Source organism: Drosophila virilis, chromosome 3 (assembly GCF_030788295.1).
Source record: "Drosophila virilis strain 15010-1051.87 chromosome 3, Dvir_AGI_RSII-ME, whole genome shotgun sequence".
NCBI lineage: Eukaryota > Metazoa > Arthropoda > Insecta > Diptera > Drosophilidae > Drosophila > Drosophila virilis.
Genome location: NC_091545.1, coordinates 9287593 through 9304111, shown reverse-complemented (window position 1 = coordinate 9304111; position 16519 = coordinate 9287593). Strand labels below are relative to the sequence as shown.

General features: G+C 41.2%; 3 protein-coding genes across 5 annotated transcripts; 1 reads left to right on the top strand and 2 right to left on the bottom strand.

Moving 5' to 3' along the window:
* Nucleotides 1-398: 398 nt before the first annotated feature.
* Cpsf6 (cleavage and polyadenylation specificity factor subunit 6) lies at nt 399-5768 on the bottom strand. 3 transcript variants are annotated; one of them, XM_032434507.2, is made up of 7 exons: nt 5391-5768; nt 4500-5198; nt 3342-3485; nt 2500-2984; nt 2138-2437; nt 1999-2064; nt 399-1927 (listed from the first exon to the last, which is right to left on the bottom strand). In XM_032434507.2, the coding sequence occupies exons 1-7, from the start codon at nt 5457-5459 to the stop codon at nt 1729-1731; spliced, it is 1962 nt and encodes a 653-aa protein (XP_032290398.1). In that variant the 5' UTR covers nt 5460-5768; the 3' UTR covers nt 399-1728. The 3 variants fall into 3 exon arrangements, with proteins under 3 accessions (XP_032290398.1, XP_002046868.2, XP_015031189.1); XM_002046832.4 differs by having other exon boundaries at nt 399-1930; nt 5391-5767; XM_015175703.3 differs by lacking the exon at nt 3342-3485 and having other exon boundaries at nt 399-1930.
* A 112-nt stretch (nt 5769-5880) lies between these two features.
* Nucleotides 5881-8013, bottom strand: Alp1 (Alkaline phosphatase 1). The gene is made up of 4 exons (XM_002046831.4): nt 7864-8013; nt 7372-7631; nt 6207-7308; nt 5881-6151 (listed from the first exon to the last, which is right to left on the bottom strand). The coding sequence occupies exons 1-4, from the start codon at nt 7934-7936 to the stop codon at nt 6021-6023; spliced, it is 1566 nt and encodes a 521-aa protein (XP_002046867.1). The 5' UTR covers nt 7937-8013; the 3' UTR covers nt 5881-6020.
* Nucleotides 8014-9016: 1003 nt separating this feature from the next.
* Nucleotides 9017-10883, top strand: Syx7 (syntaxin 7). Its single transcript, XM_002046830.4, has 6 exons — nt 9017-9192; nt 9406-9627; nt 9705-9774; nt 9867-10011; nt 10078-10494; nt 10558-10883. The coding sequence occupies exons 2-6, from the start codon at nt 9486-9488 to the stop codon at nt 10651-10653; spliced, it is 870 nt and encodes a 289-aa protein (XP_002046866.1). The 5' UTR covers nt 9017-9192; nt 9406-9485; the 3' UTR covers nt 10654-10883.
* The last annotated feature ends 5636 nt before the right edge of the window (nt 10884-16519 follow it).

Genomic DNA, 16519 nt, shown 5'->3' with positions numbered 1-16519 from the left:
CGATGGAAACGATCATTAAGGTTACTATAGTTGCAAAATAACCGAACGAATCACTTAATTTGTTTAGAGACAAATTTATGTATAAGGTTTTTTTTTTTTTTTTTTTTTTTTTTACAGATTTTAACTAATAACCAAACCCATTTACTTAATTATGGATGTAAATTTTATTTCGGGTCATTTGCTTTAGAAAGCTTGTTCTAACAGTAGATCAATCGAATAAGAATGTGTGTATATTTTTTAAATAATAATCGAAAATATAAAATAAAATAATGACGATTTGTTTTAAATATGAGTGACATAAAAATGATTTCGCAATCATCTTATTTGTGTAATGCAAATAAGACGCGCACTTAAAAACTATATAAATATGTATATATACATATGTAAAACATTACCTGTTTAGTGCATGATTTACAGTAAATATGTATATTCAAATACTCTCAAAATCACAGTTTAAATTTGTACAAGACAGATTTTGTTTGTTTATAAGTAGTAGCCGGCCGTTTTGGTCGTAATACTTCGTGTTAGATCAGACCTAGGAAAGTTACAGGTACTAGTAGTTGTCGAAAACTATAATTTACACAAATATCATATGGATTAGTGTAGCAGGTTTTAAGTTAAATATCATTTACAAATGTTTGTGTACAATGTACAAATAAAAATATAGGTAAAAGAATAAAAATAAAAACGTCGATGTTACATAGCAACTACATTAATGCTTGATCGCGTTTAAAAATTCTACAATAAATGCTGTTAAGTCCTCGATTATTTTATAATTAGAGATATTTAGTCTAATTATCAGCACACAGAAACTCATACATACCACTTATTTACATAATATTGATTAATATTGTCAATCTAGCTCTATTCTACTTATCCATTTGATAAGGGCAGTCAACATTTAAAGTTTTTTTTTTTTTGATCACTTGCAGTCACGCGCACAATAAGCTCGCTTAAATGTATATAAATAAAGTCAACTTTAAAAAAATGCTTGAAACAAGATTTACAAAAAAAGAATATCATTGAATACAATTGCGCTTATTACGATTCATGGCCTCATTTGGCAAAAACTTTGCAAATTGCAAAAAGTTGCATGTGTTAATATAACAATATTATTAAGAATAAATGCGTTGTAGTTGTACAATTTAAATATATGTATATCAATTCGTAAACTATGTTTTTGTTTTTATGGGGTACAAGAAGACACACAACGCAAGACAGTTTAAGTATTTTTTTTTTGAACATTTTTTTTAGTTTTCATATATATATATGTTTTATTAAATAAACCGAAATATTAAAGTACAATAATATTGAAATTCTGCGGTGTAGACGACGCTGATGTTGATTGAAGTTCATTCTATCTGTAGCTGCTGTCCAACCGCGTCTTGTTTCGCGATGACGGCCTCAATGGGGGATGTGTGCAGATGCAGTATTATTCCGTTAGGGTGTAGATTAGTGTGGGCGTGGCAGTCCGTCGTTCAATTGTGTATTGTTGTTGTAGAGGCTTGTCAACATTTCGGCTTACTTTAGTACGTCTAGGAGAAACTATGTTATGCCATATTCATATCCTACGTATTGGTAATGTTAGATACAAATCAAAATTTCATAATCTTGTGGCTGGCCTTCAGCTTGCTGCATCATTATTATGTGTTAATAAGAGTGTCTAGGAGGTTTATGTGTTTGGGTGTGTATTTCTTGTTATTAATTATGCTTTCGCTTGTATAGCGGTCAATGCCTGGACCGATGCTCTTCACGCCTGTCCCGATCACGTTCACGTTCTCGCTCACGGTCACGATCTCGGTCACGACGCTCACGATCCGAAGAGCGATAACGTTCGCGTTCCTCGTAATAGCGTTTAGATGACGGCGCCTCGGCGGCTTCTGCAACAACCGGCTCAGGAGATTTACGTGGACGTGCGGAGCGGCTGCTGCTACATCCAGAGCGAAAGAAGATTCTTATTAGTACGGGTTGGCTGTTTAGTTAGGAATTTGTGACTACCTGTCATCCCTGTAGTGGTCCTGGGCCTGACGTTCGCGTTCACGACTGCGCGAACGTTCCCGATAGCTGTTTGGAGTAAATCAAAATTATGGATTACTCAAGATTATTCCACCGATAACTCTAACTACTAAATTCTTACCCTCCATCACGCTCACGCTCGCGATCACGATCACGCTCTCTCTCACGAGAACGTTCTCGATAGCGTGAAGTTGATCGCTCACGACGTTGCCTGCTGCGATGGGAGCGATCTCGGGAACGCGAACGCTCGCGACGATTGTAGCTCTTGGCCTCGATGCCGTGCAGCGTGTCCTGCAGTGAGCTGATCAAAATCTTACAGCGCTCATCGTGGGCCACTTTGGATTGCTTGATAAGGGAAATAGCCGTAACCAGCGTCTCGATGGCGCTTGAATACTCGCCAGCTGCAGCATCCGAAACAGCTCTAAAGCAGTGAAGATTATACAATTTAGAAATTAATTTGATTTAGGGTATGTGTGAGCTTACCTGGCAATGGCCGAGCTGCTAACCGTGCGATTTCTGCTCATGACTTCCTCGAACTCAACCTCCGTTAACTGCGGACCCATTTGGGGATCGGGGAAAGCTCCTGGCGGCTTGCCTTGTGGGGGACCTGGCCAAGGATTGCGTGGTCCACCCTGCTGTGCAAAATGAGGCGGCGGTCCGTGCTGAGGCGGCATGTTCATGCCCGGCTGCGGTCCCGGCTGACCATGTGGTGGCCCACCCATGCCTGGATGCGGCGGTGGGCCGCCCGGTTGATTAAAGAATGCTGGATTTACGTGAGGAGCAGGAGCGCCATGTGGTCCACCTGAACCAGGCGGTGGACCAGGACCCATTTGCGGACGTGGCGGGCCCTGCATATGAGGTGGACCCTGCGGGGGACCTTGCGGCGGAAAGCCGCCATGCATAGGCGGACGACGCCAGTCAGGACCCGGACCCGGACCACGCACTGGCATGCCCATTGGACCCTGGAACTGCAAAAACAAAGCACGAAATAAAGAGTTTAGTGACTGACTTAAATGGTATCGAAGGGTTAGAAATTTAACTAGGCCAGTTGCAGGTGTGTGGCAGCCTCGTCATGGATGTGCATGAGATTTGTGTCTGTGGATATGTGTGTATTGTGGCTGTTGCAGTTACAAACATGTGCAGTTATTTGAATGTTCTGAATACAATTGATGGGACATTCTAATGTCCTTCACTAAGTTAACTTAATTTGGGTTAGTTTGGTTTCATTTTTTCTACTATAGTATAGATATTTTTTAAAATATTTTAAAATATAGGATTTCTTTGATTTTTATTTTTATTTTTTGTTTTTGTTAGGAATTTGTTACCATTGGTGGTCGTTGGAGTGGTCCATTTGGTGGACCCGGTCGGGGCCCACCGGGACGTTGACCTGGCCATTGACCTTGCGCTGGCGGATACCTGGGTGGCGGTTGTTGGTTGCCCATCGGGCCCCCCTGTTGATGCATTGGCGGCTAATAATTTACGTATTTTATTATTGTAGATGTAGTTGTTGTTGTTGTTGTGGTGGGTAGAAGTGTGCGTAAGCGTTGTCATAAAACACATGGAATGGAATATAAATATAAAGCGTAATACATAAACATTTTTATATATAGATAGTACATAGATATTAAGTACATATAGATCGCAAACAAATGCAGCACAATTACAAAATCATAAATATTGCCTTAATATAGATACCATTAGGTTTACTCAAAGTATTTAAAAGTCTCAATTGCAAGCTTGCACTAAATTACATGTAAAACAAATGGTAATGTATAGGCTTATGGATAAAGGATTGATACATATATAAAATGTCTTAAAACTCAAAAAGTTCTATAAAAATTGCTCTGAAATTATTTTTATTTAAACCAAAACATGTATTGTACTTAAAATCATAAACAACAATAGCCTTACAGTCGAATCTTTGCATGACTAGTTACTCTTAAGTTATCACAGTTATAAACAAAATCAAATTGTTGGTCTAAGGTACAAAAGAATATTTGTTTTCACCTTTCGTGTTAGTCAAGTTTCAGAAACTAACTGAGATTTTTGTCGACTATAAATATGTTTTTAAAAATACATTTCAATAAATATTTAATAAATATGTCCTGCTTGGACATATATTACTTTCTTGTATCATTTAATAAGGAACATAGAGTATGATTTTAATGATTACTTTAAAAAAATTCCACTTATTTATGTTATATTTAAATTAGCAATCTTTAATCAAGTATATACGCGATCAAATATTCGACTATTGTGATATTAAATTTTGCATTCAGAACAATTTCAATGAGTAAAAGTTAAAATATATATGTTAATGGCGTTGTTAATACCGGCTGACGAGCCAAACATTCCCAAACAAACTCAAGAACTTTATGATATGCTCACTTGCTAACGGGCAATTGCAAAACGAAGCTACGACTTAAGGGCAAAAAAAAAAGAAGCGAAATGGGGGAAAAGAAATATAAAATTGAGAAACTCACCTGCATGCGTGGAGGTCCAGAGTTTGGTCCAACCTGCGGCACTTGCGACATATGGGGCCGGTATTGACCCGGCGGCATGTTGGGATTCATGCGTGGCGCATGGCCAGGCGGTACACCTTGAGGCACTCCCGGATGTGGCGGCATCGGTCCGCCCATATTGGGTGGTGCGGGACCACGTGGTGGACCATTTTGCTGCGGTGGCGGCACCGGACGTGTTTTTTGAAGGCTCTCGAATTGCGTAAGGGCCTGCTTGCTTGGATAGGTGACTACTACGGTCTGGCCGTGCATCTCTTTTTTAGGCAACTGATCGAGTACAGTGCGCAGGCTGGGCTCCGAGCCGAGGGAAATAACGCTGAAACCCTTCGACTGCCCATTTGCGCGATTCTCAAAAAATTTCACCTCCTGTAAATCGTTGACACCAATCTCACGTAAGGCATTGGAGATGTCCTGATCGGTGGTCCACCAGGTCAGGTTACCCACATATAACTGATAGCGGCGGTTCATCGTTGGAGTTTGGCTACCACTGCCCTGATGGTAAACTCCATTTGGACCGACACTAGAAGAGCCATCAATGGATCCGGGTCCGGAAGCATTATCGCCCGTAGGGGTGCCACCACCGCCGCCGCCGCCCGCAGCTGCTGGCTCGGTGGGGCCGCCGATGTCATCGTATAAATCAACGCCGTCGCCACCAAATTCATCCTAATGCAAAATGTGAGTATGTTGAATAAATTGATCGATGTACGTACACGCATATATATAAATATATATATATTTGTGAAAATATTTACAATGTTATTTAATATACCCTCTTCTCATACATTTATACATATAAATGCGCGCACACACGCACACACACATTTGCATATGCAAAGCGTGGTGATGCCTACTAACCTGAGCTTGCCCGGCAAAATCCTTGTCCAGATCTTCGGCATACAAGTCCAGCACCACGCCGTCTGCCATGGTTGCGTGAGTGTTAACTGGACGAAAATTGATTTTAAACGCACGCGACCAACTTATTTAGCGGTGCCGTGCACACTTTTTCCACTTTCACACACACACACACACAATCAAAAGCCGCTCGTACAGTTGAACAAGCAGCCACCGGCGTGCGGCCTACGTACGAATGCAAGTATAGCCCGTAGTTGACAAGTAACTATTTATTTTATTGTTACGAATATGCGATATTCACATATATTATATTTACATTATAAACAACACAGCTTTTTCGACTATTGTTGCGAAAAATTTTCTGCAGCTACAGCTAAAATGGCGGAGATGTTCAGAGTGACCGTACTTGAAAATTCGAAAAATATCAAAGAAATCCATATTTAGCACATTTGGGTGTTATACAACACTATAGTATCGTGCGTTCAGTATTAGAACGACAGTTTTTTTTTAAACACTTAACGGCTATTTAAAACTTTTACAAATGAGGAACTTCCGCAACAAATAAAATATTTGGTTCAAAGGGATCCTATTTATTACTATAAATATTTGGTATTAATGAAGTAAAGGGTAGATTTAAGGATTGTAAGTTTTCTTGGGCCGAAGATCGCAATATGTTATTCCTGGTCCAATGCATGCAGCAAAACCCATTAGATGAGGTAATGTGCTTTGTTCGTAAACGCCGCTGAACAAATGCGCCCAAGGACCTAAAAAGGCAGTTTAGGTTAATTAAACAAAATTTGTATAAAGTTTCTCTATTACCATTAGCATATACAGCAACGTCACCACCCCCGTGAGTTTCCTCAGACATGGGAACGCCATGTGGATACCTTTCGTTCCTATCACCAATGTTCAGCGTACGGAGATCAACTCGTTCAACTGTGCCATTTACTGACTTATAGAACCTTTGGTAGTCCGGGCCGTTGGCGTAAGATAAAGTGGCGTACGGCAAATTGTCTACATCGCTTAATTCTGAGTTAAGACCGGTAATGTTGTTGTTTATATCGGGGTAGCCATTAATGGTCATAGTATGTCCATGATCGGCGCTAACAACAATCAGAGTTTCCCAAGGATTGGTCAGTTGGCGCGCTTTCCTAACTGCATTTGAGAATTGTACTGTTTCGTCCACGGCCTTCTTAGCCTTGGTCTCGTGGTGGGCATGATCGATGCGACCACCTTCGACAAATAGAAAGTACCCAGCTGGATTGCCCGACAGCACTCCGATTGCAGCTTCGGTCATCTCCTCGAGCGACGGGGTATCTATGCTATCATCCAAATTATAAGCCAGATGTGAGGCATTGAATAAGCCCAATAAGTAGTCCGTATCGTAGGGATTGTTGTTGAGCAGATCCGTGCGGTTAAAGACAACCCGTGCATTGCCAGCTTTGCTCTGTTGCCATTCATCTATTAGATTACGTCCATCCAGCCGCTCGCCCACGTTGCCATACACGTCTTTCATTGTATTGGGCAGAAATTTCTTGATGCCGCCACCCAATACAACCCTCAAGCCTTGACCCATTTCATCCAACAGCTGCTGCGCAATGTCAGGACAGTTGCTGGGATTCTGGCCCAGATCCCTTACATCCAAATCGCTCTCAAAGTCGCGATTCGATGTGTGTGCATAAACTCCAGCCGGACTTGCATGGGTTACGCGCGTTGTCGTCACCAGGCCCGCAGACTTGCGTCCGCGCAGCGCCCAGGCTGCAATGGAGGAAAGGCGATTTTGGGGTAATTTCGCTCCGGCACAGTCATTTAACTGTACATCGGCTGAGACGCCGATCGTGTGATAATTGGCCTTTACGCCGGACAGATAGGCGGAGGCGGTGCAGGCCGAGTCAGAAACTTGTTTGTCGACGCAGTATGTCTAAAGGAAATAAATATGAGGCATGAATTACGGATAACTTGCTCTGCAGTGTTTTTGGGCTACTTTTGATAGTCCCACGTAGTCGAACTTTTCAAATTCCAGGCGATTCCGTTCGCCTATGATGCCCTTCTGCTGTCCATCATAGATGCGCCCGGCTGTGACAGTCGGCACGGACATGCCATCGCCCAGGAAGAAGATTATATTCTTGGCCAAATACTGGTTGGGCAGCGTCGTCAGCTTGTCGTAGAGCGTGCGCTGGGCATCGTGAAACCAGAAATCCTTGCTCTTAAGATCGTTTGTAGAGCGAATATTCCATGTGGGATCTGCAAAACCAGCACAGCGAGAAACGAAGTAGAGCGAAAGTTCTAATTTTTTTAATATTATTTATATAAATTAATTTATTTTCACATTTGCACATCTGTTTTGATTATCACTCGATTAGGCATATCTGTATATGTATTTCGTTTGTTTTGTGTTGGAATTCTGTTGTCGATCTTTCGCACTCTCACTGTTTGGACTCTTAATATATGTGGCACACCGTTAAATGTCACGCACCTGGCCCATAAATGTACTGACAATAGCTGAAAGCAACTTGAATCGAGAGCGTTAACCAGAAAGCACGCATCATCGTGGCGGCAAACGAATTTTGATGAACTCTAAATGAATAACTTTCGACTGCGGTGCTCGAGAACTGTTTAAGCGCCGTTGAAGGGAATACGTGCTTATTTATATAAGTTCAGTAGATTGAAAATTTTGTATTAATGGCAAAGACGAACAGTAGATTAAAACTCGCTCTGGGCTAAAATACCGGTCTCATTAGGTAACCTTAATGCAACGCTTTCAAATACTTACATACTACATATCAAATAAATATATATACGTTTCATTTAGATGTGTTTAATTGATCAGGCAGCTTTTGTAAATCGTTGGCTACAACTGCTCCGGTCTACAACTAAGGCCTTTAAACATATATACTAAGTATTTATAACTTTTTTTAGGCTACTTAATTTATTACATATATAAGTGCCTGTAGGTGGAAAACTAATGGAAATCGTATGAAGTAATTCCCCGGCAAACAGGTTCTATAAAAATAATTTAAGCATGTTAAAACTGACTATATTACTTTCTTTTCATATATTACTTTTGATTGTTAATAACATAATATTAATTATGCCTGTTTTTGTTCAGATTAATTGCATTTTATTAGATTGTTCAAATTCGGATTTTAACGGATGGACGTTAAATTTTGGGGACAGGGAACCCTAATGCCAGATTTAAAACGATAATCATCGTTGAATGCCATCATCATTGAATGCCAGCGCAAAGGGTCATACGACAGCAAGGCAATCCAAGCCAATTTTACCTTTAGCTAATTGAGTTCACCCTCGTTACCAATATTACCCTGCACACATAGACAATGTTGACTAAATTTGTAGTGAGTAACTCACATTATAATTCACGTTGCCCCACATCATATCTAATTTTGCGACTTAACTACTTAAGTTGTACGCGAAACAGTACAAAAACAGTTTATACCTATGCTTGCTTAATTTGATACCATTTGCATTTGAATTTAAATTTTTTTTATTTAACGCTATCTAGCACTGATGTTCGTGGAACGTCGATATATCGGTATAGCCGTATCAGCGCTGATTTTTCGTGCACGGTCACACTAGTGAATACCATTTCGATTGTTAAAAACATCGATTTAACTTGTGCATCGAAATATTTAGCCATCCCTATAAATTCACAAATTTCTTTGCAAAATTTCATGTTTTATTTTAAGAAAATTGTCGTATTAGTAAATTAAATTATTTAATTGACATGCGCTAGCGAACGTTTTGTTTGCAAAGGTTGCTGCATATAACACAAGGGGCAAGCAAGGTGAGCGGTGTGATGATATTGTAATCGCGATAAGTAAAACAAAGACTAGTCATGACCCCTTCGACGAGCAAAAACAGAAAACAACACACACACACACACTCACAGACACACAAGCTCGCATACAGGTGCATTTTCCTGAAACGCATATAATGATATAAGTTGAAAACCTCAATGCTGCACAGTTATTTTTAATTGCAAAAAAAAACATTTTAGACATTTGCAGCATTGCAACAATAACAACTGGTTCTTGCCACATTGAAAAATATATCAGCAAGGTGTCTGCCTACGAAAGCATGGATTTGCAGCATATGGAGAATGGCCTCAGCGGAGGTGGCGTTGCTGGAGGAGGTGGAGGGGGCGGTGGCCTCAGTGAGATTGACTTTCAGCGATTGGCGCAGATAATCGCGACGAGCATACAAAAAGTCCAACAAAATGGTAAGTATTATATTAGGGCGTGTTCCCATTTCTAACCTATGACTAATCGCTGTGCCCACTCTACTATCGCTGCGCAGTGTCCACTATGCAGCGAATGGTCAATCAACTGAACACGCCACAGGACTCGCCCGAATTGAAAAAGAAACTGTAAGTGCTCGTGAGAGTCTTGCTTGAGCTATCAAATAGCAAAGCTTATGTAAATTTGTAAAAACTGACCGAAAAATGTACTCTATACACAGTCATCAGTTAATGACCTATACCAAGCAACTGGTTACCGATACCAACAATCAGTTGAAGGAGGTGGACAAGTGCAAGGAGCGGCATCTGAAGATACAGCGTGATCGTCTGGTGGATGAATTCACAGCGGCATTGACCGCTTTTCAGGTATGATGAATGTCTTTTGCAAAGAGCTTAGCAACGAAATTAGCGGATTATTGTATTCGATTACAGGCAATTCAACGTAAAACAGCTGATATTGAAAGGAGCGCATTGCATCAGGCGCGGGCGCATAACTATAGCATTGCACATCCGCCTGGCTCAACGCGCACCAGCACCAATAGCAGTAGCAATGACAATGGTTCCTTTTTTGAGGACAACTTTTTCAATCGAAAATCAAATCAGCAGCAACAGCCGCAATTGCAAACGCAAATGCAAGAGGATGGGGATCTGCAAGCACTTGAGGAACAGGAGCGTGCCATACGCGAACTGGAAAGCAACATTGTGGGCGTAAATGAAATCTACAAGAATCTTGGTGCTATGGTCTACGAACAGGGCTTAACTGTCGATTCAATTGAGTCACAGGTGGAACAAACAAGCATTTTTGTCTCACAGGGCACTGATAATTTGCGCAAGGCCAGCTCTTACAAGGTAAATAGCAGCTGCCTCTATGTCATATACATTTTTTACTTAACTGTGTTTTATTTATCTTAGAACAAAGTGCGAAAGAAGAAGCTTATACTGGTTGCCATACTGAGCGCTGTGCTTTTGGCCATCGTTTTGATACTGGTGTTTCAGTTCAAGAACTAAACATTGGAAACGATCAAACTAGAAAGCATCTACACATTTAAATAAGAACTAGTAAATTGTTTGTGAAAAGACAAGTGTTGCCCCATGCAGGTTCCCTATCGGCACTTTAGACGCATTTGTGGCTTTAATACTACAATTTAAATTAAAAAAAAAAAAAATAAAAAAAAAAATTGGCTAAACACGGAAAAACTTATGGCGAAATTGGCCAACTCAGTTGCATGTATCGAAAAGTATTTAACACACACAGTTAAGCGGCGCTTACACATACAAGCATCAATATGTTATATATACTTATTCTCTAACAAGTTATATTATATTTTCTATATATATGTATAATTATTATTATAAATAATGCACATTGTATTGTATTATATTGATTGAGTGTGGCGCATTCTCAAATTTGTTAGCAGCATGTTCTAAAACGATTCCAAACTCATTTGCAAGCGCTTTGTAATGTATTTAAGTTTAAGAGGAAGGCATACAAAATATATAAATATACGATGGTACATGATAATACACATGAAATATAAAATTAACGAAAAAATATGTAAGATCAATGCAGGCCAAAATCCTTTTCAACAAAGCATTTCGAGTACTTCATTTCGGGGCACTGCATGAAATGAATGAATCAATGAATGGGCTGGAGTTCAGCAACACATTTTGTTGGGCATTTATTGGATATTCAAAAAGTGCCTGATCATGGCCATGGTCGCGTCATCAACGCCTCGCACAGACATAACGATCATTAAGATTTGGTTGTGCACTGATGATACGCATGCTTTAGGGGCTTAGCCCCTGGATGGAGCTCGGCTGGGCTTACTGGACTGGCCAACTGGGTGTTCAGCACACATTAATGCAACGGCAGACCGGTATCGATGTGTGCTGTGTGTGTGTGTGTGTGTGTGAGTGTGTCTGTGGATACCACTTGAGCCGCAGCCGTTGTTGAGGTGTGTCAAGTAAAGGGTTTCCTCGGGCCGGACTCTGGCCTGCATACAAATTGAGTTTAAATTTTTTGCCAATTCACTGACATTGATAGTTCGTTTGGGCATCGTTTGTGTCGTGGTGGTGGCTTCTTATCCACTTGTTGGCATCGAGTGGTTTTCTCGCATGCATTTAAGTGCAGCTCATTTCCTTCTCTATCGCCCTGGGGCAGCCAAATATAGTGCGCTGTCATGCACCTATTTTTAATACTAAGACGTTTCTCTGCTCTAACTTAAGGTGGGACATATTAACATTGCCACAAGTCTTGCAACAGTTAGTTAAAAATGTAGTTGGAAATGAAAGCTGCCTTTCTATTTGATTCTCAGTTGTTAAGTTATGATCTAATTGTTTTTAACCAATTTTTTTTAGCGTACTTTGGCTATTAGCTAACCGATAGGATGGCTTGTTGAACAATATTTTCTAATAAAAAATATATATGAACAAATGTAAGCTTTCTATCTGATTCTCAAAGGTAAAATTGTCATTAGGCTAACTTTTTGCTTACCAATTTCTGTGTCATTGATCTTTTAGGGTATTAAAGGTTCGGCTTGGTGAGTATAGTCATAATTTCTTGTTTATCGTGGGCCTGCCTGGTTGGCTGTCAGTGGCTGTCCAAATACGTCATCGATATTTTTTTTTTTTGGAATTAAATTATTGATTGCTCGACTGGGGGTTACAGTATACGACACGGCCTAATCACATCGATTATCGGTACATGTACATGGATGGCACTTGGCATCCATTCATAACTCTCTCCGCTGCTGCAAAGACAAAATCCAGTGCCGGGGCCACAGGTCACGTTGCGGCTGATTCGAGTGCGTAGGTGTTGGACATTAACAGAACTGTGCACACCTCGCACAGCAGGTAGCACCGTGTGCGAGCTCTATGGCTGGTTTAGTGTTTGCATAGGCCTGTGCCCATGATAATATTGACACATTCTGGTGGTCAGCACACAGAATCTCATTTGCGAAGTCATTTTGTACAAATAAATCCAGCCTCTGCACCGTGTCGTGTCGTTTTCCCAACGCACAAACCGCATGTTTTGACTTTGCAACCAAAGAGTATTTGGAAATGCGCACGGAAATTCCGGCGTATATAATTATTATTATTATTATTTTTTTTTTGGCCAACTTGCTAAGCGCGGATTGACTTACCAACTTGGCAACTTGCCGGGGTAATGGGTAACAAAACCAGAGGCATAGCCTGCAAATAATCCCTGCACATTTCACACGTTGCTTACGTTCGCCTTAGCCGTAGCGCATCCAGTTGCCGAGACGTAAACATCCGGCTGTGGCATTTCCCAAATCAATAAACTTATTATTACGCGTACTTACATACCATATAGATCTCGCATGCCATAGCCCCGCTCTTAGATTTTTATTTGGAAAAAATCTTAATTAAGCATTTGTACTTTTGCTACGTTTTCATGAATGAAATGACGAGCTATTCCTCTGCCCTAACCCTGCCCCATACGCTCAGCTCAGCTCAGTTCCGTTCCCAGCCCCGCCCGGACTATTACACCCAATTTAAGTGGAATTACTTGTGGGCTGTAAATCTTTTGAATTTTTATTAAAAACAAAAACCCCACACAAATGAAAATTCGTTTGATTGTGCTACCTGTGTGTGTGAGAGCGCGGGAGGGGGGAGATTGTGGAGCGGCGTGCGGCAGGGGGTCGGCTGCCTTACGCCCAACACTTTCGACATTTTTATTAATGAAATTCGCAGAAAAAGTGGCCGAACGAAGTACTCTCACCTAGCCGCGTCTCATTTTTAATGAACTACTCTGCTGACTATATATGCTCAGCCCTGCCCCCGGACTGCGTGGATACATGGGGACTGGGCGGCGGGGCGTGCTACACTTCTAAACAAATTGGGTGTCAAAAAGTGCGCACATTTCAAAAGATTTAACCGTTTTGCAGGCCGCTTTGATCTCCGCCGCCGACGCCGTTTATGTGGCTGCCACTGTGGAGCCTGCTGCTGCTCAGCTACTTGACTCTGTGAGGCAGATCAGCGCACAGTGGCTGCAAAATGCATGCAGCGGAGATACAGATACAAAGATACATATACGTCTACTAATTATTGGCAGTTACTCTTATCATTATTTTTGCCTTCTATAGCCCTTCGCTGAGACAATTCCAAGTACGACCAAACACTAGTCTGGGAGTTGAGTCTGTTGAGACATATCATATAGATACATATCATATAGATATATATAACACTTAGACTGAATACTATTTATTTAAGCTATTTATACTGGCAATGAAGGGCAACGCGATATTTAAATATTACGTCTCGTAGGTAGGCTGTTGGGCTGAAAATTATTATATAATTTATTTTAGTATAATTTTAAAATTGTTGTTCTGCGAATGTCTTTCAATATATTTCAGGCAATTACCACTGTGCCGCATTGCTATCGTTTGTGCTATTCTCAATATAAACACAGTAGTATATCTTTTATCTGATTTGGTTTTTATACCACGCGCCGGCTGTGAAAAAAGCGTCAACGGTGCAAAATTGCGAACGGGGGGCGCTGTTTTTTATATATTAACACCAACGGCAACAGCCAGAGACACCCAGAGCAGCAGCTCCCGGGCCGAACAACGGCAAAGAGTCCCCCTGGGCTCCGGAGGAAGATCAATCCAAGCGCAGCGGCGGCAAATTCGCAAACGCAAACGGCAAATGGCAACTGTAACCGAACGAGAGGAAAGTGTATATTGAGTTGTCTGGAAGCCGCAGGCCGGGATTAAGGGTGAAACAATGCTGGATTGCCCGGATAGGGGGATGACGATGATGATGCCGATGCCGATGCCACCGTGCTTGAATTTTGGGCTGTCTATTGTGCGCTCTATTATTTAGCTAGGTGTCTCTAGCTGTATCTGTGGCCCATTTGCAGCCGCTTTGTTGTGTAATTGTTTGTTTACGAGTTTGCAACAAAGCCCAGACAAAAGGCCATGGCCAAAAGATTTTATAGTTCAGCGGTTCACACACGTTCCAATAGAAAAACTGAATCAAAATCCAAAGCTGCAATAACAAAATCATCTTCGCCAGCAATGCATCTTCTTCTGGGCAGGGGCATGTCAAATTATTTCTGGTGGCGCGTTCCGCGCGCCTCGTTGATCGTTTTTTTATTGTTTTTTTTTTTTGTTTGGGTAGCATTTTGCTCTTATCCGTTGGCGCTCCTCGCAACTAATTGTGGCCGACATTAATGTCACTCTGTATTAAATATAGCGCACACTTTGTGTGCCCCGCAAGACAGAGAGCTCCATTTCATATTTTGGGAGTCGCGAGGCGTCATATGTCTTTGGGGCCGGCGGGATCATGTGTGATCAGAGGGGGCTCCAACTAAGCAACGTGTTGACAGCGAGTGACAGACACATTCATTAGGCGGAATGATTCATATGCCATTCCGGATGCAATGGGCTATGCGTGATTGGACTGGACTGGCTTTCCCCCAACGGATCTGTTAAATGTCGGCAAGCCAATTTGAAAAGCATTTCAATAAATGATTTAACGATGTGGGTTTTTTGCTGCTGATCACGCAAATCAGGCAAAGCTAAACATGCCAAGAAACAGAGCAGGATCAAAATCTTGATTTATAACTTAGGTACATACATATGGAATGTATCTTAAGCTCTTTATTTACTCAGTTTCGACTTTTTAAGATTTATAGTTACTTCTATTAGAAATGCCAAGAAAGGCAGGCCGAAGATGTCTTCATAGAAGTGCTTTTATATAGAAGCTTTACTTCCGATATTTTGCTCCCTTAGGAACTATAATATATATAAAGGAAGCTTGTCTGATACGCTCTTGCGGATATGTTTGGAGAATAAAGAAAGTCATAATTTGCGAGTGTGGAAAAGATATCTTAAGAGACAGAAGAAGAACACTCACTCGATAACCGATTCCTCCCATTAAGCTATATGATATAGTCAACCGATCTTGACACAATATACAGCTTTTTATGAAACTTAAAAATGCCGGTATTTAGATATTTTAAGCAACGTAATAAGTTTAGACAGTTACTCAATGTTTGACTGATTTTTCCCATAATATATAGTAATCCGATTCGGCCGAATCCGACATATGTATGTACTGTCCCCAATGGGCAGGAAGACTTAGGCTAAGTTTCATGAAGTTAGCTGCAAAACTGGGAAACAGACAGACGTACATAGCTATATCAGCTGGGCAGTAGATGCTGAACAAGTATATATATACATATATAAATTAAAGCTCTATAAAAATGGCAATTAAAACTGCCAAATAACCGTGAAGAGCTGCAGGAATTTTCGCAGAACAATGTACAATCATTGCATAAGAGGCAAACCAATTATGGATTACGACCTCAAGTCCATATGCGCGAATAATATTATGATTGTAAATATTGCCCAACCGGCCGGGGCGGGGGAAACATTTCATATGCACGCTGGGGGCACAGCTCGGACACACAGAGGGCGCGGCCAAGTAGCCTCCGGTTGCTTGGGCAGAGCGCGCGACAATGCGAAAAATTGCCCAATCGATTGGCAAGCAAAAAGCCAGAGCATGTGAGGAGCATGTTGCCCGGATGTCTGCCTGTTCCGGCTTAAAGTTAAATCAAAGGGAGCTGCTGCTGCTGTCAGGAAATCAAAGGTTCGCCTCGTATCGGTTCGGCTAGGAGCAAGTGCAGGCTATATCCATATATATATATATATATATTTATGTACATATTCAGGATTGGAAGTTCACGAATGTGTTTTTTGTGCCTGATTGTTTTTTATCCATAACAAGCCTCGGGTCACATTTATAATAGACTCGATGTACGTGTGGCTTGTATTTGTATCTGTGCACAGGTGCAAAAGTTCACATGGCCCATTGACTGCGACTTGGTCTTGGACTTGGACCCTTTCGA